The sequence below is a fragment of the Rhinolophus ferrumequinum genome, chromosome 7, assembly GCF_004115265.2.
Source record: "Rhinolophus ferrumequinum isolate MPI-CBG mRhiFer1 chromosome 7, mRhiFer1_v1.p, whole genome shotgun sequence".
Lineage (NCBI taxonomy): Eukaryota > Metazoa > Chordata > Mammalia > Chiroptera > Rhinolophidae > Rhinolophus > Rhinolophus ferrumequinum.
The window spans coordinates 28809228-28833412 of record NC_046290.1 but is presented as its reverse complement, the minus strand read 5'-3'; the positions used below and the strand labels follow the sequence as shown (position 1 = coordinate 28833412).

The 24185-nt window shown below is 35.4% G+C and overlaps 1 protein-coding gene across 9 annotated transcripts; it reads left to right on the top strand.

Moving 5' to 3' along the window:
* Positions 1–397: 397 nt before the first annotated feature.
* C7H5orf34 (chromosome 7 C5orf34 homolog) lies at positions 398–24055 on the top strand. 9 transcript variants are annotated; one of them, XM_033110802.1, is made up of 14 exons: positions 465–735; positions 1549–1634; positions 3829–4061; positions 4214–4303; positions 6610–7256; positions 8728–8829; positions 9980–10103; positions 15379–15470; positions 16333–16402; positions 17066–17236; positions 18132–18226; positions 19425–19523; positions 22681–22721; positions 23646–24055. In XM_033110802.1, exons 3-14 carry the CDS (start codon positions 3867–3869, stop codon positions 23837–23839), a joined length of 1920 nt encoding a protein of 639 aa, XP_032966693.1. In that variant the 5' UTR covers positions 465–735; positions 1549–1634; positions 3829–3866; the 3' UTR covers positions 23840–24055. The 9 variants fall into 9 exon arrangements, with proteins under 9 accessions (XP_032966698.1, XP_032966693.1, XP_032966692.1 ...); XM_033110801.1 differs by having other exon boundaries at positions 1515–1634; XM_033110800.1 differs by having other exon boundaries at positions 465–776.
* Positions 24056–24185: the final 130 nt, after the last annotated feature.

Here is a 24185-nt window from a genome sequence, read left to right as displayed (position 1 = left end):
AAAATAAAGGTGCAGATACATAGTTGAAAGACCTATTTTCTGATACCAAATTAGGAAGAAGTGTCTATTTTTGGCCGAGTTCTTCTTTAACAGCTTTATTGAAGTATAACGGTCGTTTAGACAGTTAAATAAGCATCACTCCACTAAAACCCACCCGTGTAGTTAGCTGGGCTGGACCGTCAGAACGCCGGTCCTCACAGGCTGTCACAAGCAGGTCCGATAGGTTACGTGTGGGTACCGGAAGTAAACACCGAAGAGTCCTCCAGTAGATTCCGGACTGAGAGCTCCCTAACCATTTGCACTTCCGGTCCCGCCTTTCTCTAGGCGTGCGACGGGGCGTGGTCCCTGGAGCGGAGGGCGCGGTCAGGGCGGGACTTCCGGTATTTGTATTTCCGGAGAGGAAAGCCGCTTCCCCAGGGTGCGGGAAGGTTTGAATTTCTGTTGTTTGCCTGTGTTTTTTTCCTCCTAGATCATCGCTGCTGTTGCCGCTGCCGCTATTTCCGCTACTCAAACTTGACGGACGTGTCGGCCAAAACGCTCTCCCTGTGGCCTTACTCCTCTGCGGTTGTGATTGTTTTCTTTCATCAAGAAACATCACTTGTTGGTAACTTGTCAAATTCAAGAAATATTTCTCGAGAAGCAGTCTGTGGGCAGGCGTAGACGTTGCAGCTTCGAGCATTTTGGCAAATTAAAGCACATGAGCCGTTGATTGGTCTCATTTCCACGACTTGTAAGGTCAGAACTGCTGTGTGAATTCAAGACGTTGGTTTGTTTTGGTGAGGCTTTTTCTGTAACTAGATATCGCATTTTGAAAAATTAGGTTCCCGTTGATGTCAACAACAGATTTGTGGCTTTTTGATTGTTAAACGTATTCATACGTAATGCGCTGGGTGGTGAAAACACAAACAGACTGTAGAGTTGTGGCTGGAGTTGTGGATTGGGGCCGGATTATGATATGCCAGGATCTTTAGACATTCTACTCTTTCTTGTGTATGCTTCTTACTTAAACAACAATTATACCTCAATAAACTGTTTATTAAAAAATTAAACCTAGCCAAAGATAGAGACCTTTTCCTAATTGGTATCAGAAAATATAAGTTTTCCACCTGTGTATAGGCACCTTTTTTTTTTCTGAAAATGCTAGTAGACATCATATGGCCAAGAATATTTATTGCCATTTAACAAGTATGTAAACTAGTGATGTAAAGTGGTTAGTATGGTCTGGGTTGTGGAAAGTTACCTATGACAGCAATGCTGGAAATGGATTGAAGAAAGAAGAAGCTGGCAAAAGGCCCCAGATAGTTACAGGAATTGAGAGTTGATGGCCTGAAATAGAAAAGGAGGAGCCAGGTTCCTGAGAGAGACTTACAAAATCAACAGGACTTGTTACAAGAGTGTGGAGGGAAACAACAGAGTGAGAAGTCAAATATTGCTAACATTGAAATGTCATTAACTCAAATTGCAAATTCAAGAAAAGCAAGAATTTAAACATTTACTTATTCTTTCATCATTAGGTAAATATTTATTGCATCCTTATTATTTGTCAAGTATTGTTTTAGATGCCAGAGATATAATTGTGAACAAGATGAAGTCTGCTTTGATTGAGTTTATATCCTAATGGGAAAAGACAAAAAGTGAGTAAGTAAATAGAATCCGTTTTTTAAATTAATTAATTAAGAATCAGTTTTAATAGTAATAGATGCCATGAAGAAAAAAGGTGGCATGAATAAAAAAGTGATTGGAAGATGGTTGGGAGCATCTTCAACTGAGATGGCCAAGCCAGGCCTTTGAAGAAGTGACATTTGTGTGAGATTTTAATGGTGAAAAAGAGCCAGCCATGTGGTAAGCCAGGGAAAAGGACATGCTAGGCAAAAAGAACAGTGTAAAGGTTCTGAGATGGGCAAGAGCTTGTTTAAAAAACATGAAAAAGGTCGATGGAGCTAAAGGGTCCTGAACAAGGATGTTGAGAGTTAGGAGATGACATTTTGAGAGGTAGAGGGGGCCAGATTGTGGGGCTTTTACAGGCCATGGTTAGGAATTTGGATTTTATTCTGAGTGCGAATGGTAGGTTGTGAGCCAAGGAGTGAAATATCTCATTTTTATTTTAAAAGATCCCTCTGACTACTGTATGTAGACGGAACTTGAGGGAGGTAAGAGTGAAAGTGAAAAATTTCGGGGATATTTACAGGAGGCAGTTTTTGGTGGGAGTGATTAAGTTCCACGTTGCATTTGATTTATCTGTGGTACAGAGACATGAAGAGAGTCCAGGAGGCAACTGGATGCTCTGGAGAAAGGTCTGGTCAATTTGGAAATTCTTTAGAGAAAATAAAGTTGTGTGAATCTCCTCAGGAGAGACCATATGGTTTAAGATATCCTGACATATTCCACAAGTGATTATAGGCCAATCACATGTGCCTGATTCCAGACATTGAAATGGGGTAAGATTTAAGAAAAAAAGCAATGGTGGGCATAAAACCAACTTGAGTATTGAAATGGAGTCTAAGGTCAGGTCTTGAAGAATCCTTGATTTCAGAGGATGATGAAGAATGATTAAACTGAAAACAGAGGTAGATGTAGGGGAGAAGCCCTGGCGGCCTGTTTTTGTTTTTTGTTTTTAAATAAACGGCAGAGGAAGACTGTGTTTGCTGCAGGAGAAGATGGACAATGCTGTCAAAGGTTTACTAGTTTAGTAGGATGAAGATTGAAGTCACTGGATGTAGGGAAACATTAGTGACCATTGTGAAACAATTTCAAGAGAGAGGTGGAGGAGAAAGCTGGATTGTAATAGATTGAAGATTAATGGAAGAGAAAGTGGACATTGACTGGATACTACGCTTGAAAGGTTTATTGGTAGGAAATAGGGGTAAACTGGGGAAGAGGTATCTATGGAAAGTTATTTTTTTTCTGTCGGATGAATCTTGATCACCTGAATAGTAGAAGGAGATAATTTCCTAGAAGGGGATGGGGGTTAGAAAGAATAATGTCCTAGAAGGAGATGCCATTAGTGTTAGAAAGGAATCATGTTTATTGAGCTCCTACAAGGTGACATTCACAATATTAGGTATTGCCATATGTGTTGTCTCATTTAATCCTCACAACAATCCTTTTACTATCCCCATTTTACAAATAAGGAAACAAATGACTTGAAGCTTATAGCTAGTAAACGGTGGGTATGAATACAACCCAACCCTTTAATTCCACTCCCATCATACCTATCTGGAAAGCATAGGTGAAGATACAGAGTCATTTTAGAAGTGTAGAAGAAGAAATTGAAATCAGTGAGATGAGCATGAATCCAAGACACTAGGAGATTAGCTTGCTCAGCAGTGAAATGAAACTATTTCCTTAATGCCAGGCTAGGGACAAGAATCCAGGTGTTGTTTTCTTTTAGGCCTAATAGTTACTTTTGGCTTGCCTTTTGCATAGATTACAATGATATGCTGTATTCTTATTGTTATTTGAAATAAGATACTGAGCATATAATTTTCAGAAATTAAATTTAAGAAGAAGTAAAGCTACTGAAATTATAAAGGCAGTTATAACTTGGTGGGCTATCTTTTCCCTCTAGGTTATGTTCCCACACTGGAGCAAAGCCTTAAGGAGTTAAAATCAAGGCGTAAATCAAGGAGTAAAATCAATTCTGTTGATGTTAATTTCAGATTATTTAAGTGTATGTAGTAAGATAATCACTTCCTCCAACAAAAGTAAGGTAAATGCAATGGCAATATGTTTTTACTTATGTTCTTAGATTATGCATCTGTTTATTTTGATAGAACTTTTGTACATTAAGAGAACTATTTGTGCTACTGTGTTTCCTTTTTCCTTTAGTCTTCCCCTTGGAAGGAGTTTTATCCATAGTTATTGTAATGGCGGCTGAAGTGCAAATGGTACTTTATGAAGATGATTCAGTGCAAGTACAGTATGTTGATGGATCCAGACTGCAGCTTTCTCCCTGTGGCTCTGAATTTTTATTTGAAAAGGCACCCCTTGTTTCAGCACATCCTTTAGAACAACCAGAAAGAATTCGTCAAAGGACACACTTTGTTATTAGCACTTACCGAGTAAGTAAAGATGACACAAAAACTACTCTTTTTAATACCAAAATATTGTTGAGGTGGCCAGAATGTGGAAAGTAATTTGAATTCTGGATTACTGTCATTCAAAATTGATTTTCAAATCATTTTTTAAGATTACATTTCTATCTGTTTTGTAGGAGCAACTACAGAGAGCCCTAGATTTTCGAAATTCTTTTGCCACTTGCCCTTTTTTATCTGAAAGCATTATACCTTCTGAGAGAAAAAAGGTAATTTTTGTAAATCTCATTTTTATAAGTAATATTTGAGGACAAGTAATTAGAAACAGGTGTTTAATATTTAGTCTTTTTACTTGTGACACTTGACAATAGACAGGCTGCTATAGAATACATAGGACTTTGTATTTCACTAGACTTGGGAGTCTTGATATTTTGTATATTTGATTGAGACACAGAAAGTACATAGTTCATCTCTTTGCCTTCTTCTTCTTCTTGTTTTTTTTTTTTAAGCCAACGATTATACTCAGAACTTTTCAGATTGGTAACTTTTGATTCTCAGAGACATCAAAATTAAGAAATTGTGTGGCCATTTTTAATAGTTTATGTGTACTTATTTGATAATATGTAGTAGATGTGTAACTACTTATGAGTATACAATTTTTATTCTTTTGTTTATTTTGAACTTTTAGGAATAATTGTAACTGTCATTTATTGAGGGTATACTATGTGCTAAGAACTAGGAATATTAAAAATATTTACTGAGTTCACATAGTTTGACAGGGACTGACCTCTCCTTTTAGCTCCAGGCCTGGTCACTGTGCTTTGTTCTGGGATGTCCAAAAGGCACACCTGCCAATGAGATTCCACCCTCAGACGTCTGCTGGATCTTCTAGGTCAAAGGGGAATCCTTCCTTGGAGTGGCTAAGCTGGTAACCCATCAGCCTGGAGCCATTGGTAGCCGTCTCTGTCACCACGCTGGGAGGGCATGGCTAAGACTGAAGCCCCCATAGAGGAAAGCAAAACCAAGAGCTGGAAAAAGATTGCTTATGACATTGAATCAGATATAACTATTGGCTCTTCCATCATGCTAATAAATTTCCTATTTTCTTAAAAAAAAAAATTTACTAACACTAGAATGCCTTAGGTACCTACTGATCAAAATGCGTATCCAACCTGTCAGCAAAGGTATATTGAATGGATATTAGCCCCTTTTTATAGGTGAGAGAACTAAATCTCAGAGTTACCTAGCTCGTCCATGGAAATTTTCTGAGTGGCAACGTCAGGATTTGAGCCCAATTTGTTTGACGCTGAAGACTGTGTCTTTTAACCACTTTCTGCTGTTGTCATGATGCTTGCCTGCCTATTGAGTAGTTTTCTATTATATTGTCTTATGGCAAAGGAGCCGTGAAAAATTTTAAGCTGTACTTAGTCTACAAGGATATTTTTTCCACTGTAACTTTTTAATAACTTTATTCACTGAAACTGCATAGTTTGCTGCTGATGCTAAAGTGGGATTATTAGATAGTCTAATTCTAGAAGAGAGAACTTAACTGACCACCCTTACATACCAGGTTTGCCATCAATGCATACTGCCTTTAATTTTAGTGTACTAACATCTGTACACATAAACAGCATTGTAAATTTAAGAGGATGTCTTGACAATAGTTTTTGTAAATTGAAGACTTTACGTAAATGGAAGTTGAAATGTTTAACTGTTGACAAGATTAATTGATTAAAAACTGTTATATAACTCACTATTTTTATCTTATATGAAAAGATGCGTCAGGCACTGCTACCTGTTACCAGTGTGTTTTTGATATTGGTCAGGATCAATTTACCATTGAATAATTCAACTTTAAAAATGTTATTCTTTAAGCCATCTGGAATTTCTTTTAGTATATGGTGTGCCAGGTGCTTATCTAGGACATGTACTTTGTATATGTTATCTATTTTTATTTAATAATTCCAGTATTATTTAGTAAATAATTTTCCTTTTCCCCTGCCTGTCTTGAAAAGCTTATGTTATCACATGTAACATTCTAAGATATGATTAAGTCTGCCCCTTAAGTCTGATTAAGTCTGATGTGAATTCTCTGAGTTATTTTGCCAATGATTTTTATGCTAGTTCCATACCACTTAAGTTGTGATTGCTTTTAATATAGTACAGTATAGTGCTGGTCTTCCCTCATTTATATTCTTTTTCAGAGTAGACTTTTGGCAGGGGCTGAAAAATCTATTGATCTCTAATTCATTGTATATTTTAAACAAAAATGCCTAATACAAAATATAGTCAGGATGATTTTTTTCTTCTTTTCTATCAGTTTTTGTCAGTGTGTGTGTGTGTGTGTGTGTGTGTGTATGTTACTTCTCTTTCTAAAAAGATAATTTTAACAATATCAAATATTCTGTGGAAAACCATATATAGGCTGACACCTGACTCTCCTTTATCATGCTCTCTAGGTAGTAAAACACAAAACTTTTTAAGAGTTTTCTTACACAATACATAAGTATCAAATGTGTGGAAAAATTGGTCTGTTAACAAAACATACGTATCTCTTTTTCTCCTCTCAACTCAGCATATCTTCATTGACATCTCAGAAGTGAGATGGCCCAGTCTGGATATGGATGATCGCATGATATGCATGCAGAATGGCACCGTGAAGATATCATCCTTAGATGGCCATGCATACCTTTGCCTGCCCAAATCTCAACATGAATTCACAGTACATTTTTTGTGTAAAACAAGCCAGAAGCCAGACTCATCTAGAGTATTGTCAGAAAAAAATAATCATGCCAAAAAGGACAAACTAATTGAGAAAACAGGCAAAATCTACACAAATGAAAGTTTATCAGGACAGAGACTGAAGAAGAAAGATAATGCACTTCACTGTCAGATCATGAAATCCAAAGAACCTTTAGAGAAGAAGAGCTGTGTAAACAGAAGTGAAGGGAGGGAGGCACTGCATTCGCTTGGCACAAAGCACACATATGTATACACATGGGTAAAACAGCGCTGGTGTGTGGCCTCCTGTCCAGACGAATGGAAATACCCTTTGTCTTTAGCACTTCATTTTCATAGTAAAATCAGCAATGTATCTGGAATTGATGTAAATATCACCCAGAGTAGAATTTTAACTTCTGATGTTTCAGAAGAAAGAGGAAAAGAGGTCTCCGTTCTTCCCAGGGCCTTGTTACTCAGCTGTCCTGTCCCACACTTGCACAGGTAATGAAAGAATGACTTATTTTGTCAGCACCAGTCCTAAGGATAATTTTTTTTCCTAATCTGATACCAGTTATGAGGAGAGCTCATTCAGTTAATCCAGAACTTTGCTTAAAACTGATAGTAAATTTCCCTAGCAAATGTATTGCTTATGTTTCTTACCCTATGTCCATGGATTGAATGCTTATGGAAGGCTGACTACACTGATGATTTGTTAAGCACAGAGACTATAGAGACGACTAGGACACAGTCTAAGCTTTCTAGGAGCTTCGAGTCTAGTGAGGGTCATTGTCGCTGAAAAGATTAAAATGTGGAAAGGGATGGCCCGGGGTTCTACACGGGACTCTGTGGGAGCAAGTACAGGGGAGCAACAGGTGCCGTGCAGTGGAGCCTGTTACCGCCATTGTTGGAGCACAGATCTGACAAGTATGGTCACTGGTTCCTTCTTTTGTACCTTGAGACATAGAAATATTAAATAACCTGAGCAAAGTCACACAGCTACGCATAGTACGTGTAGAATTGCGATTTGATCCTAGGTATTCTCTGAGAACATATTTGTTACTTAAAATATGGGAATGATTTTCAGTCTTGTCATGATTATCTAGATAAAATAGGAAATTCCAGTATTATAAGTATGCATCAAAAGAGATTTATGCTCCTAAATTAACACTTTTTCAATAACCTGCCTCTGGTTTTAGACTGAAGCGCATTGCCCTTAAACATGGCTTCACAGGCCTTCCATTATCTGGTCCCTTCCGGTGTCTGTGATCCTCCACTCTCTCACCACCCTTGCCCTTGCTTTCTCTACTCTTGCTAAACTGGACTTCTTGCAATCCCTAGAATGCCTGCTCAGGCTTTCTTTCACCACTTGCATTTGCTCTTCTTCCAGGAACACTCCCTTTATCTCTTTCAGCTCCCGCAGTTATGCTCATCTCCAGGTCTCCAGAAAGCCTCACTGAGGCTGTTATCCTGAAGTCCTTAGAGAGGAGGTTCTTATACATCCAGTAATTCTACTTTCTTTCTGCTCAGTATTTACTATATAACATCTAGACAGGGATTTCCATTGAGGACAGTGATGTTTGCTTTTTGGTTGGTGCAAAAGTAATTGCGGTTTTAAAGGTTAAAAATTGCAAAAACCACAATTAGTTTTGCACCAACCTAATATATTACCAGTGTATATACAGTGCCTGGCCCACCATAGATACTTCAGTAAATATTTGTTGCTTGAATCTTAAATTTTAAAACTTAGTAAAATTGTTAATTTATGTAATTGTGCTGAGATTCAATAATGAGATTATTGAAAATTCATGGAAAATTAACTCATTTTTAAATTAATATACTTTCATATTTTTACTTTTTTTTTGATCTAATAAATTAAGAAATAAATCTAGTTACAGAAGCACTATTTTGTTGACTTTTCAAGGTAATTATGTTGAGCAACCAGAATCAATAGCTTGTATTTTATTCTTCACAGGTGGAATTTTTGTGATTCACTTTCACAGAGACCGTCTGATGAAGAAGAATATTCCTATCCTGAACTAGTGAAAGTGGTTTGGTATAAGGGTATTACATACAGGTAAGGCACCTGTGTTGGAGTTAGAGCTACGAGTATTTAGTGATACTAAATCAGAGTAGACAGGACTAACCTTGCAGTACACTTGTACAACAGTTTTGTGGGAGCCACCATGCTCTTTTGTTTGGTCTTGAGGTTTACAGGTATCAAAACTTAATTACATTAGGGCACAGGGATTTTGTTGCTAAGTCACATTGACCATACTCACAAGATTTTTTGTGACAACTCCAAAGCCAGTGAGGGATTAGTTTTGCTAGTGAACGAAATACTCGTGTCAGCTATTTACACACCCCTTCCAAGCATCAGGGGATCCAGTTGTCTGAATTAGTTATATCAAAAGGTTGCCCACTGAGCATGGAATTAGAGAAGTTAGGAGCCTAAGGGTGATTTCGGCTTTCATTCACTCAGCAAATACTCATTGAGTGGCTGCTCTGTGCCTGGAGTATTCCATTGAATGACCCCTACCTCACTACTAAGTAGACCTCCCTAGTGATGGGAATACTAGTGTGGTCAGATCTAGGGGTTCACTTTTAAATAATGCTGGAAGAGTACTGTGAAATGTTTGTTCTTTGGGCTCCTTTCCCTGCAAGAGGACCCACTTGCTTCTGACAACATATTCTTCATATATGTTTCAATAAAATTGACTTGGCTCAAGTTTTTATATATTATATACCCAATTCCTTGATTGTACCTGGCTACTCCAGGTATAATCAGTCATCTTCTCTTAGGGATGGTTCCTTCTACACATGGCTAATCTCATCCATCAGGCATTGATTCAACTAGTTTCATTATTAAAGAATAATCTTATTTTCAGGTTTAGAGTTGTTATATTTAACTCCTAGGCAATGGGTATTGCTTTGGTGGTATTATGTGCCAGCCATTGTAATTGGCAGTGGGGATACCAGTGTGATAAGACAAGATGCCTGACTTCCAAAAGCTGAGTTTAGTTGTTGAAAAAGATACTTTAACCAATTCTATGTGCTCCACTATTTTTTGCAAACAAATTAATTTAGTTGGTTAAGGGTATAGAGTATGAAATTATCCATTTGCTAGGTAGGTAAAAACTTATACTTCTTTGCTTTTTTTTTTTTTTTGATTATTGCCTTTAATCTCAATTAGAAAGAAAATTTAAGTGATTATTTCTTTTCCTTAGACTTACCCATAAAAATATGAACTCAATAGAGATTTATCCTGGGGATGGATCTGTGTTCAAATCAGAAGGAGCTTATTTCGGGAACTATTTTACATACTACTCTATTCGAGAAGGATCAGGAGAGGTAAGCTGACAATGAGATCTCAGCTCAAGAAGATTTTTGGTATATAACTATTTCCAAATAATTCTGAATATATATATATGGGAAATTTGATCTTTATATAACATTGCTTGCAACTACTTAGTCTGGACAATTAATATAACCTTACTGCCAGCATCGGCATAATAATTATTCACCGCCTTATTTTTACTGTATTCTCGTACTGTATTCTGTCTTCCATTTGCCTAAGCAATTTGTGTTTAAATCAGAGGTTAAATTTCTTCTGTCATAGAATTTATCAATGGGAAACACTAAAATCAGCAGTATTACTTTGAATCAATATACTTCTTTGAATCAATATTTGCACATTAAAAAGCACATTGTTTTTGCCCCAGCCATGTATTGTTTGCATATTTTAAATACCTCTTAACTGCTAAATCTTTATGTACAACTAGAAAGTTGAACAAGATTGTTTTCTGTTGTTGAAAACAGTGAAACATGACATGATCTATTTAATATATCAGATCAAAATGTAATAAAGTGGGTATTTTGTTACTAAGTCTTAATTTGCTTGTTCCAAATCCTACATTTGACATCCACCCTTTAATAGGGATCACCATAGTATCACACGGCTTTGCCTTGTAGGATGGAACATAATAAATAAATGTGTTTTCTTTCTCTCTTACAGAGTAGTGTTTTTTTTTTTTTCCAGAGTAGAGTATTTAAGTGATAAGATTATCAGAGATGCTAGGGAAAAGAGTTAAAAATAGAACAGATTTTTTTTTTAACTGTGCAGTTTCAAACATATACAAAAGTAGAAAGAGAAGTGTAGCAGACCTTCATGTACCCATCACCCAGCTTGTTTCATCTATACTTCTGCCCCCCCTCTATTTTTTTATATTTTAAGTAAATCACAAATATTATGTCATTCATAACTATTTTAGTATATATTGGAACAGATTCCCTGGTGAGTTCTATTTGTAGGAAAGTATTCATTTGTTCAATAAATATTAATTGAGCATTCCCAGACAGGTGCTGTATTAAGCTGTAGGTAAAGACGAAGAGTTCCTGCCCTCAAGGGTTCACAGTCCAGTAGTCAGATAAGCTAACAACTGAAATGAAAGTGTGACCAGTAATACGTGTGTGTGTGTGTGTGTGTGTGTGTGTGTAGTACATGCGACAAGTAAAAAGCAAATAGAGCGAGTATGCATTTCTACTGACTGCTGTATAACAGGAGTTTGCAAAACTACAAGATGAATACAGTGCATCTTCCTGGAGTTTCAGCTCTACTGAAAGGTGTCAGAAGGAGGGGGTGATTTTTATACTAAAGGAAACATACAGAGTAGAAGCATGAGCTTTGGGGATAAAACACAAAACTTCCAAACAAGTTGTGCCTTTGTGGTGGACTGCATTAGGTTTCACTCTCAGACCTCTGTGTGCCACACTTTCACTCTCCTCTGTCTACTTGAGTGAAAAGATCTAGAAGCAATTGGCTCTCTTTTTGGTATAAAATTGTTTGCTCCTTACTTTCACTCATATTCCCAAATAAATTCCAGATGGATTAAAGGGCTAAATGTAAGAAACCAAATTTTATAATTGTTAAAATAAAATACAGAAGAAGAATGTTTATAATCTTGGGGTAGGGGAGCTGTTCTTAAGTACGATACAAAAAACCAGAAGGCAAAAAAGAAAAGTTTGATCAGCTTAAAAATTTTCAATCTTGTGTTAAATTTTAAATATTTAAAGAGATAAAGTTAAATGAGATAAAGTCAAAAGGGCAGGCAAAGGTGTGGAAGAAAATAATCTATACTATAATTCTATAATAAAAAGATCCCTGCCCCAAAAATCCTAATAGAAAAATGAGTAAAGGACAAGAATAGTTATAAGACTACAAAAGACAATATGTATACCCCATAATATTTGCAAACATGTTCAACTTCACTACTTGCATCAGGGAAATGCAAATTAATGATATAAGATTTTTCACTCAACTTGTCAAAAACTTAAAAGGTTGATACTATCTACTACCAGCAAGGGTGTGGGAAAAGAGGTGCTTTAATAGTATTTGTTAAGAGTGTAAATGGTTCATGGAGGCCAATTTGATAATATCAAGCAAAACTGGCCAGATATTCTGCTTCTAGGTGTGTATCCCAGAAAAATATTAGCACATATATACAAAGAAGCATGGCCAAAGATGTAGATTGTGTCATTGTAGTATCAAAATGCTGGAAGCAATCTAAATGTTCATCAATAGGGAAATGTAAGCTTTAGTGAACAGATATGGGACTGCTGTGCAGCTGTTCAAAAGAAGGAGGAAAATGGAGGTGCATAAGAGAGACAGATATTGAAAGATCTCCAAGACACTGTTGAGTTAAAAATGAAAGTTGCATAAGAACATGTACAATGATGTCTTTTGTGTAAACAACAAAAAACAAACCCCAAACCTGTACTGTATATAATACACGTGTAAATGCACAGGGAAAGATCTGGACAGATATACACTGAAGTGGTTACTTTTGGGGAGGAATCTGCGATATTGTGAGGGAGGAGGATCAGGAGGAATTAAATCTTGTACTCTTGAAACTTTTTTTTCAAGAAAAACATAGTAATGTATTATTACTTACATAATTAAAATTTTAAAAAGGAAAGATTGACAAGTACTCACAATGTAAGTGCTCCTGTAGAGAGAAGATCTTGTTTTGGGACCACATAACGGGGGGCACCTGACCTAGTCTTGGCAACTCCAGAAAAACCTGGAGGATGACATGGCTAATCTGGGATCTGTAATTCTAAAGGACAGTTATACAAGAGAGGAGCATATAGCTCAGGGAACACTTTACTGGCTCAACTCTTTGCTTGACTGGCTTCTTGTCATCGAAGTTTCTATTTGAATGTCACCTTCTCATGGAGGCTCTTCCTGGGTATCCAAATTAAAAAAGAAGCCACCATGTCACTCCCAATCATGGTGCACTATCTTTTTTTCTTCATAGCACTTTATGCTGTGTGAGCTTTTCTTATGGATCAGTGTTTGTTTACTAACTAGCCCACACTTGAGGTAAGCCCTGGCTTGGTTAACATACTATTATTGCTAGTCTGTACAACAGTAGATAAATGTCACCTAACTGGAAGCTGGATCCTGGGGCGAGTGTGAAGTGTTGAAAGAAATGAAAATGCTGTTGTTCAGTAGGCTAGAACAGAGGGAGAATGTGGGGGATGTCCAGAGAAGAGGCTAAACCACTAAGGTGGGCTAACTCATAAGTGGGTATGAGAAACCCTATTGCATTTGGGGAGCCACTGAAGGATTTAAGAAGGGAAGTGATACCAGATTTTTGTTAGATCATTTCAGAAGATGAACTGGAGTGGGGAAGAGATGGAACTTCAAGCTGTAGAACCAGTTAGAAGACATTTACAGTAGTTCACGGGAAGAAAGTATGAGGGCCAGGCAGTGGTAGAGAATGAAAAGTTAGGACTGGACACACAAAAAATATTAAGGACTGATGACTGAGTAGATATTGAGGATGAGGAAGGAGTTGAAAATGATGCCAAATTATTGAATAAATCATTGACTGGTGGTACCAGGCACTGTATTAAACCAAAATTTTATCAAATCTCAATTGTTTCAATGATGGCCATTGGTTGATCTTAGCAGGATGAGTCAATAGATTTAAACTCTATTATATCTCAACCCCATTTGCCTAATAGTGATTGTAAGACGTTCTTAATTATAAAGTGATTCCAGATTTCAGAGAGGTTAAATTGTGAAAAATAAGCATTTTAGAATTGATGAAATAGGATAGTAGAAAAAACAAGAATGCTCAGGGAACTCAGTATCCAACATAAATAATTAAAATGGGAAAAGACATAAATAATTAAAATGTGACATTTTGAGTGCCTACTATGTGGTAAGCACTGTGCTAATAAATGCTGGGGATGCAGAGGGTAGCAAAACAAATACAACCCCTACCTTTGTGAAGAACCATTCTAGCGGGGAAGACAGACCTTAAGTAAAAACCTATTAAATTGAAATTATAATGAAAACCAAGAAGCAGAAGTAGAGGGTACTGTGCTTGTGGACATCACTAGGGGATTTCACCCTGTCCGTGGGACCTCCATAATGGCTTTCCTGAAACTGAAGGAAAAGCAAGAGTCAGACACAAAGAGATGATGGAGGAGGAAACCAAGTAGAGGAAACAGCATGTGATAATTGACACACCAGAGGTACATAGAAAGTAGAGAAGGAGAAACGCAAATTTTGAAATGAAGATAATTCTCTTTTTGACTTGTTGAAGTTGAGATGTCTCAGATATCCAGGGGATAAGCCAAGTAGAGATTTAGAATTCAAGTCTACAGTCCAGGATAAAATGGCAAAAACTGTTTTTTGAGTACCTGCTATATACTAAATTCTGTCCCACATGTTTTATAGTGATTGGAATCCAGATCTGTCTGACTTCAAAGCCCGTCTTTCTCTCACTGATGTTGAAGTGTGGGCTGCACTCTCTTGTGGTTCAAAACAGATCTCTACTAATTCTTAGCCTTTAAGCCTCAGTTTCCTCATCTAAAAATAGGCATTAATAATTTTTATCTTACATAATTATTTTGAGAAATGAAATCATCCATGTGAACTGCATAGCACAGCACCTAGCACATATGTATTCAATAAATGTTAGCTGTTGCTGTAATGATAATTATGACTGTAGCTTTGAACCCTGTGGAAATAACCCAAGAAGAAATCAGAAAGCCAGAAGAGAAGGCTGGAGGCAGAGTGCTGGGAAACACTAGCATTAAAGAGTCTGAGAAAGACGAAATACAGAAGGGATAACAAAATAACAATTTTTTTAAAAAATTGAAGAACCCAAGGCTGTAAATAATGTCATCTTCCACAAACTATAGCAAGTTATTCCATTAATAAAGTGTAATAAAATGGTATGTTCATTCAATTAAAATAGTTTTTTGATGTGTAGGGCTTTTTTGTTTTGTTTTGTTTTGTCTAAAGGAAAAAGCTTATGTGATACGTTTCCTGCTAATGTGTAGGAAAATTAGTTTGTAACCATGTTAAGTATAGTTAGGATTTAAATTGGACAGTAAGTTATAGGCTATGAAACTATAACTTTTGAATAGATAGGGAAAATGGAAAAGTATCATAAAATACCTTTAAAAATATACCTTTTATGGTCTTTAGATTAAGTTAAAATAACTGCCTGCTTTGTCACTATGTAAATACATATTTCAAGAAAAAAACAGCTACATAATAATGGCCAGTATTTATTATTGAGATTTTTCATTTTAAACTAATTTTCAGAGAGAAGAGAAAACATATTCAGTAAATAACCTTCCACCAGACAGACCCGGAAGTCTGTTTTCTGTGTGTTCTCTAATTAAACGGGCAACCAGGTAAGTTCTTTATATTCAACTAAATCATGTAATGAGCACCTTAATACCTTTTCTAATGGTCAAAATCAAGAATTGGTAGATAGAATGGAAATACATGTCTTTTGTAAAATCTGTCAACTTTTCTGGTCTCATCATTTATAAAATAAGGTAATCACTATGTCATTAAAAGAGTATTTCCATCTTTGAAATGTGAAGTTAAATATGGAGAAACATCCATACATGGTAAGTAAGTGCTAGTAGGAAATAGATGACTTCTCTGGGTAAGTTTGGCATCATTATGGTTCCTTGGAATCAAGTTGAGGATTTGATGATACATTTAACATTTTCATACTTATTTATCATAGTAATAAAAATTTCTGAGAGTGTACAGAGGATGAAATGTAGTTTCATTTTGGGTTAATATGTTTTTAAAAATATTAATCTGTAGTGCACTCAGAAGAATGAAAGTAGATTGTTGGATTAAATTATGTTTATAAATGATGTCTAAGCAACTTCCAAAGTAGATATGAAGGAGATTTGTAATTTGATATCCTAGGAACAGTTGATTTACATCCACTCTGTGCTAAACCTTTTAGGCACTGAATCTGTCACCTCTTATAAAGGAACACCTGAAAATTCTATTTGGAGTCATTTCATTGCTAAAAATTAGAAGAATAACCTTAACTAGGTAAGATTAGCACAAAGGGAAACAACAGTGGTAGTTTCCTTAGGGCATAAGGATTTCTGGAAGAAGAGGTCTGCACATATTTCAGTGCAAATGAACTACTTGCCTAAAATGCCATATGGCATTGAGAATGGTTTGCTAGAATTGGAAAAATGCCATCATTTGCAAATGTTTAAGTAGTGTTTTTCATCTTCACAGGATTCTTCAGCATTGTGCCAAGATGAGACTTTCATTAAGCCATAATTATCGTATATGGTGCTGGAAAATGGTATCTTAAAATTATTTCAAAAGCAAGATATTTTTAAATTGTTTTATTATTTATATATAGACATACTCCTGAGTTCAAATTACTTTCATCTAAGTCATGAGAGAAATTCTTTGTAATATAATATTGGTTTACTCAGAAAAATATCCATTTAAACACTGCAAAATCAGGCTTTTATGTTATATTTTTATTCTATATAGTTTTTGTTTTTTCTTTTACATGGAGGGGGAAGGACAGGGGAATTGATTGGATTTGTATGTAAAAACATAGTTATTATAAACATTGATATTATAGTATTTACTCTCTTTCCATAACTGTAAAAGTAAATTCTGTAATGCCGACTTGGAGGAAGTAATTCTCAGACTTTGATTTTTGTATCTGTACTAATTTGATTATAAACTTATATGTTGCTGCAGTTCCTAATCTTTCCTAGTGTTCTATGTAAAGCTCAGAGCAAAATGGTGACTTTCCTAAGACATTAGAACTTAAACTGTTTCTAATAGATTGTTTGGGTATCCACTTCTGGAAAAGTTAAGGCTTTTACATAAGGATTCTACAATATTCAACTTCTGCATAAGAATCTGCAAGTTGCCTTCGAGTTCATTAATCATTTAAATCTTATTAACACATAATTCTACTTGCTCCTTTTTATTTACTTGGTTTTAGGTACCTGGGATAAATGATAACAGTATACTGCCTTTGCTTTTGAGAGAATCAGTCATACCCAGCGTGGGAAGATTTCTTGCATACTCTGATGACAAAGTACATGTTATTTTTTTAGATGGTGTTACTCTAACCCTAAATTGGAATTTTGGCTCTTTTATAGAAAAGACACAGGTGAGTATACTTCAGACTGAAATGTATTTTTATTTTTTTTTATCTGTGGAAATACTGTGGTACTTTATTTTCTTTGTTCTATCTCAATTTGTATTTTGGAGTATAAAAATCTGTCAAGAGCCTTTATGATCTCATTGGATTCCTACCAAATATCAGATAGGTATGGCAAATAGTCTTTTTTATAAAGATAACTCATTATACAGAGAGGGACTAGTATTTTTGTTCTTCTGATAATTATATGAGTGGTGGTTAAGTATTACCTGTATCTCATGTAAAATATAACTTTTAAATTAGTCAGATAAATTTTTAATTATTTATATACTTGGCTTTTTTTTGTTTTTTTTTTTTTAACAGGACTTTATTGGGGGAACAGTGGGTACCTTCCAGGACTTTTTTCCAAGTCAAGTTGTTGTCCTTTCAATCTTAGTTGTGGAGGGTGCTGTTCAGCTTCAAGTTGTTGTCCTTTCAGTCTTAGTTGTGTTCAGGTCCAGTTGCCATTGCTATTTGCAGGGGGCGCAGTCCACCATCCCTTGGAGTCAAACCCGCAACCTTGTGGTTGAGAGAAGGCACTCAACCAACTGAGCCATCCCGGGGGCAGCTCAGCTCAAGGTGCCTGTGTTCAATCTTAGTTGCAGGGGGTGGAGCCCACCATCCCTTGTGGGAATCGAGTTGTTGAACTGGCATCCTTGTGGTTGAGAGCCCACTGGCCCATGTGGGAATGGAACCGGCAGCCTTTGGAGTTAGGAGCATGGAGCTCTAAACGCCTGAGCCACCGGGCTGGCCCCCGACTTATATACTTTTTTATATTGTTAAGTTAGAAGAGGTTTTTTTTTTGTTTTGTTTTGTTTTTCAGTTTTACAGTGATAAAACTTACCTTTCCTCCTTGCTTCTTAAGGTAAATCAAGGTCTCAACTTAGGTTGGTGTAAGTTAACTTTTCCTGATGGACATGATCAGTTAATTCAGATTGAACATCCTGGACCATATGAAAGGTACTGAAAAAAATTTTTTTTAATTATTTACATGTTACTAAATAACTTTTAATTGACAGAGAGGAAACATAAACATTGTTTACATGTTATATATTGTTTTAGTTTTTACATGTGGACAATGTGAACGAAGTCATTTCAACAGGTTCCAGAGTTTACAGTCATATTGGCATCTAGCATAACTAAACAGATCAGGCCAGGTTTAACATTTCCACTTGTATTCACGTGATTTTTTCAAAATGAATGTGTTATAGACATAACTGGCTTGCTGTGGAGGTTGTGGTCAATTGTGTTAACCAGTTAATCCCCTAACCAATTTTAAACAAGGTTTGCAAACACAAATAACTAAACTTCTGTGTATTTCTATAAAGTGGAAAAAATTAATTAGCTGATGGTTGGTTATTCTTAAAATGGAGAAGATTCTTGAAATCAGCTTTTTATGAATATGCTTCTTTTGGTTTATATAGTTTGTTATTATAAACATTGTACTTGTGATATTCTTGACATTTTGATGATTTTACTTTGAGAATGTTCACAAAAGAATTGCTTTTTTACCTCTTGAATTTATTTTTCTGTTGGGATTTATTGCATTTTGGTCTAAATACTCCAACACTCATTGCTAGTTTGAATAATTTGCCTCAAAAAGATAGTGTTTTTAGCAAACATTACTATTTGTTTCAGCCAGTCACTTCAGAATATTCATCTTATTAAACTTGATACTTGTTTTGTATACTCAGGGAGTTACATATAATTATACATATATATATATATATATATGTATGTGTATGTATTTATGTATTTAATTTTAAAAAGCAAATGTTCACTTAGTCTTATGGGTACACACCTTTACATGATAACATTTAATGAAACTCATTTTTCTTTGAAAAACTAAGAATTTAGACATTTGAATTGGAACTGAATGAAATCCAAGTATCCACTTTGTTCTGACTCTTAAATCTCATCTTTTTAAATCATGAATGTGAGTAAATAATCTTTTTCTGGATGAATAATGAGAAAAAATTGCCTTTTCTATTTCCAATGAAAAAAGATTCAGAGAATTGCCCGGTAAATGCCTCACTTTAGAATATTTTCTTTATCCTTTTTACCCAAATTGTTTTAATGACTTTATTTTCATTTTTTGAATTTATAAATATTATACAAGTTTATTTTCCAAATATTTCTTTTAATGTATTCAATCTAGATATGTGACAACAGTAATATCATGGTGCAGAAGACTGACCCGGACTAGTGAGAGAGAGGTGCCCACACATCCTTCCTCTTCTTTTCTTGAAGAAAATTGGTATTTATATTTCTTTTAAATTTAATCTGTGTAGAAGAGTCAACTAATACTCAAAAATTAAAATGTCAAATGGTAAACTCTAAGATGTTTTTCCCAAGAAAACCTTTTCTTAGTTAAGTGTATTTAACTCTATAATGTTTATGATAGCTTAAGATTAAAAATAATTTATCTTTAATTAGATATCTAATTTATTACAATTCATATTATATTTCATCTGAAGTTCAGAAAACTTCATGTCAAAATGGGTGACTCTTTCAATGTGAGAAATTCATCCTGAAAACTTTATGGAAAATTTTAAAGGTTTTTTTTTTTTTTTTCCCCCAAACTTTAGTAATTTTAAAGGAAATAAAATGTTGACTAACATAATAAGCTTTCAGGAAAAGTTGGTTTTTAAAATAATTTCTATCCTATTGACCTCCACAAAATTAATGGGCAAATCAACAAACAAAGCGAGTATTTTAGTCCCTCCTGTGTGCCTTTCAGTGTGCAGGGGACTAGATCCGGGCTTCAAAGGAATATTTATCGAACTTAAGACATTTTAGGGAGGAAGCAAGGAGAGAGGTAAGAAAGGATATTTTGGACTGTGGAGATAGTAGAAGATAGTTTTTATGGAGCAGATGTTCTTTGTTAGCTATAGTGTGAGTTTTGAATGGATGCTGTAATCAGTAAAGGAATTCAGACTTGATGATTACAAGTTCCTAAATAGAAAAAAATGACCATAGGAAGGTTAGTATCACTGAGAATGTAATCTAAATATATTGGGAAAAAAGGATACCAGGAATAATTTAGGAAGCTTTAAAGTAAGTTGCAAGGTGTTTGAGCATAGCATGGTGTAAACAATATAAACATTAAGCCTGATTCTTACCACCTTTTCTGAAGTTGCTTAGAGAAAGAGGTACAAATCAAATCCGTAGATGTTATTTGAATATCTCAGGTCTTAAGGATTCAGCTATCCAGATCCCTCCTTCTTCAACTAGACTTTGGGAGCAGAAACATTGCCCAGGTAGCTAGCAAAAGACATAGTTGCAAAGAAAGGGAAATTGTACACAGCTATAAAATTAGTCACTTCATCATTGCCCAGCTGGTACAGTTTGTAAAATGCCTTTTTATATGGAAGCTTAGAAGAGGATAACTGACGAGACATAAAAAAGTGAGGGAGTCGAGAAGTGCAGATTGGTGATAGCAGCTATGGGTAGAAGCAATGAGGAACAGCAGAGAGACCAAGGAATTGAGGAGGTATAGGGAGAGGAGATACAGCCACCTGCCATAGGTCCATTTCCTTTGCAAAGCCTCTAAGACATCTCTAACTGTAAATTGTTTTCTTGTCAAAGAGGGTAGGTTGGAGAGAGAGATTGAACAATAAACAGCTACCTAAATTGTACTTCAGTATTTCTATTTCCAACTCATCTATTGTTAGCTCACTGATTCAACTTTTTAATAAGGATGCTAGTCAAAAAATAGTATAGAAGATCTTTAATGAGAAGTTGATGCATCATATGAGCAACAGCATTAAGGGTAGTTTGTATTGTTGCTTATGACCAGAAAAATGTGTCTTATGTAAAAAAAATAATAATAATAAAAAAAAGATGGTGTTTTGCAATGATGAAGAATCATCAGGCTTTAGAGTAAGTCATATCCAAGTCTTTGCCACAGATGCTTAAAACGATGAATGTTCTCCTTCATTCTTCATCCATAGGCTGGAGTACAAGAGCGTAAGCAGAAAGGAAGGTACATGTGGTCCATTTTGTAAAGCCAGTAGACGAGTCACATACTCTATTATGAACTGTGAAGAAGACTTTTCTAGTGACTTGAATAAAGAGATCTTTTAGACATTAATGTCCTCATTAATTTTTTAGAGAGCTAGATGAGTTACGCTATTTTCTAGTTGTGTGCCATGCTCATATTTTATTGATGAGGAAAGAGAAAAAGAACACACAAGTAAAGAGGTTCTGGTGGAGTTGTATACATCCCTCTACCCATACCACTTGCCCCAAAATCTATTTCTGTGAAACATGGTAAGAGCCAACGTTAATGTTAACGCTTCAAGTCAAGAAGAGAATGTTTAGTATACAGACTGTGCTTAAGAAAACAATGAAATGAGTAGGTAGTCTATTCCAGAAGGAATTTAATAGAAAATATGTATGTTTTGCAACCTAGTTCAACTGTGTAAAAAGTTGGCCCTCCAAAACCATCCATTCCCTAAGAGTTCCATGTCAATGAAGTCTTACTGTGTGTGCAAAATATAGAATAAGAAAAGATCCATTTTCCTGAAAGAGACAATCTAGGTATTAATATCAGAAAATAAAATAGTTCAAGAGAAGACATTACAAGTAAGTATATGATTAATTAAAATAATCTACAGGAATTCAGGGAACGAGAGATTACTTCAAGGAAGATCACTTCTTTTACAAAAAGTGATGGGATGTTAGTAGGTTTTTAAAATTTAAGTAAACTTCAAAGAGGAAAATAGAGGGTATGCCAGATTAGTACTAAGAAGTTGTAGCAGGAAGGCCATTACCTTCAAACATCAATACTTGATTAAAAAGTCCTTGAGGGGCGGCCGGATGGCTCAGTTGGTTAGAGCGCAAGCTCTGAACAACAGGGTTGCTAGTTCGATTCCCACATGGGCCAGTGATCTGTGTCCTCCACAACTAGATTGAAGAGACTGAGCTGCCGCTGAGCTTCCGGAGGGACGGGCAGATGGCTTAGTTGGTTAGAGTACAGGCTCTCGACAACAAGGTTGCCAGTTCAATCCCCGCATGGGATGGTGGGCTGTGCCCCCTGCAACTAAATATTGAAAACGGTGACTGGACTTGGAGCTGAGCTGTGCCCTCCACAACTAGATTGAAAGACAATAATTTGGAGTTGATGGGCCCTGGAAAAACACACTATCCCCCACCCCCAAGAAAAAAAAAAAGTCCTTGAGGTGGGGACTTTTATTCCCTTAGCTTACTCATTAAAAGCACTCAGTAAGTAGCAGTTGAATCAAGTTGATTTGTTGATAAATAAAGCTATTATGAAGAGAATTCTTAACTTTTAGGTTCTTATAAAATTCTAACATTTATTAAAAAGAAAATCAAGAGTGCTTATTTGAAATATTGTGGATAAAAAAGAATCAAGACAACTAGCATGAACTTAACTTTTCTTTTCCCCACAGGTGTGTGGCTTCTGAACTTGAAAAGATACAGAAGTTCAACTGTATCCTTTAAACACAACGTATTCTCCTGCATAATTATTCCCTTTCCATTCTAGGCTTAATTCATTACTGTAGTTTATATGAATTCAGACATATATTGCGGAGCTTCACTGAGTAATATTTAAGATATTCAGGATACATCTTGTCTGTAGAAGGTACATCATGTTGAGCATTTTTACATCTATGTTCATCAGGGATATAGGCCTATACTTTTCTTATAGTATCTTTGTCTGGTTGTGGTTGTCAGGGTAATGCTGGCCTCATAAAATGGTTTGAAAAGTATTCCCTCTTCTATTTTTTGGAGGAGTTTAAGGATTGGTTGGTATTCTTTAAATGTTTGGTAGAATTCATCAGTGAAACCATGTGGTCCTGGGCTCCTGTTTCTGGGAGGTTTTTGATTACTGATTCAATCTCCTTACTAGTATTCAGTCTGTTTAGACTTTATATTAATTTGTGATTCAGTCTTGGTAAATTGTGTGTTTTTAGGAATTTATCCATTTCTTCTAGGTTGTCCAATTTGTTGGTGTATAATTGTTCATAATAGTCTCTTATGATCCTTTGTATTGTGTGGTATCGTTGTGGTATCTCCTTTTTCACTTCCAATTTTATTTGAGTCCTCTCTCTTTTTCTGTTGGTAAATCTAGCTAAAGGTTTGCTGAGATTTTCATTCTTTCATTTCCTCCCTATCAACAAATCGCCATCCAAACACACATACATACTCCTTCTTTTCCCCCTCTTGTACTCTAGTTTCTACATGTATAAGGGATAGACTTCATGAGTTCTGAAGTCCCAACTCTGTGATGTATCCAAGAGGTCTTCCTCCCAATGAAGAAATCATATTTTAATATGAAGGCCAGGCTTTCTGAAATTAAAAATACTTGTATAATGAAAAATGTGGGCAAAAACTCCTTAACTAAGCAACTCAGTATTATTGGAGAATAGTGGTGTCCTAAACCAGATTTCTAACAAAAAAAATGAACAGTCTTCTGATAATTACAAACCAAAATATTCAGAAATCTTGCTCGAAGAAGATAATGAAAACAGAGTAGCAGTGGCACTGAAAAAAACCTCTGAAATTCTTCAGGATATTGACTGTCTTCTATCAAACTCTAAAAAGTGAAAAATGGAATTATTGCAATATATTATTAAACCTTAAGGATGTTGTTTCAAGTGCTTGGTATAAAATTACTAGAAAGCCAAAAAATTGTATATATGACTTCTGTACAGTGATTATATGGGAAGTGACATTTAATTTTGGAGGTATTTTATCTAACCTATAAATTTAAAAATATGTATTTATAATATACTTATTAATAAATAACTTGAAATTTTGAACAATTTCTTATTTCAGATTTATGAGAAAAAATTCTATAAAATAAGAGTTATTGTTTTATTTTATAGAGCATTCACTATTAATCTTCAAGGTTTATTTTGTTTTTCAATGTGCAATATTGTGTGCATTTGGT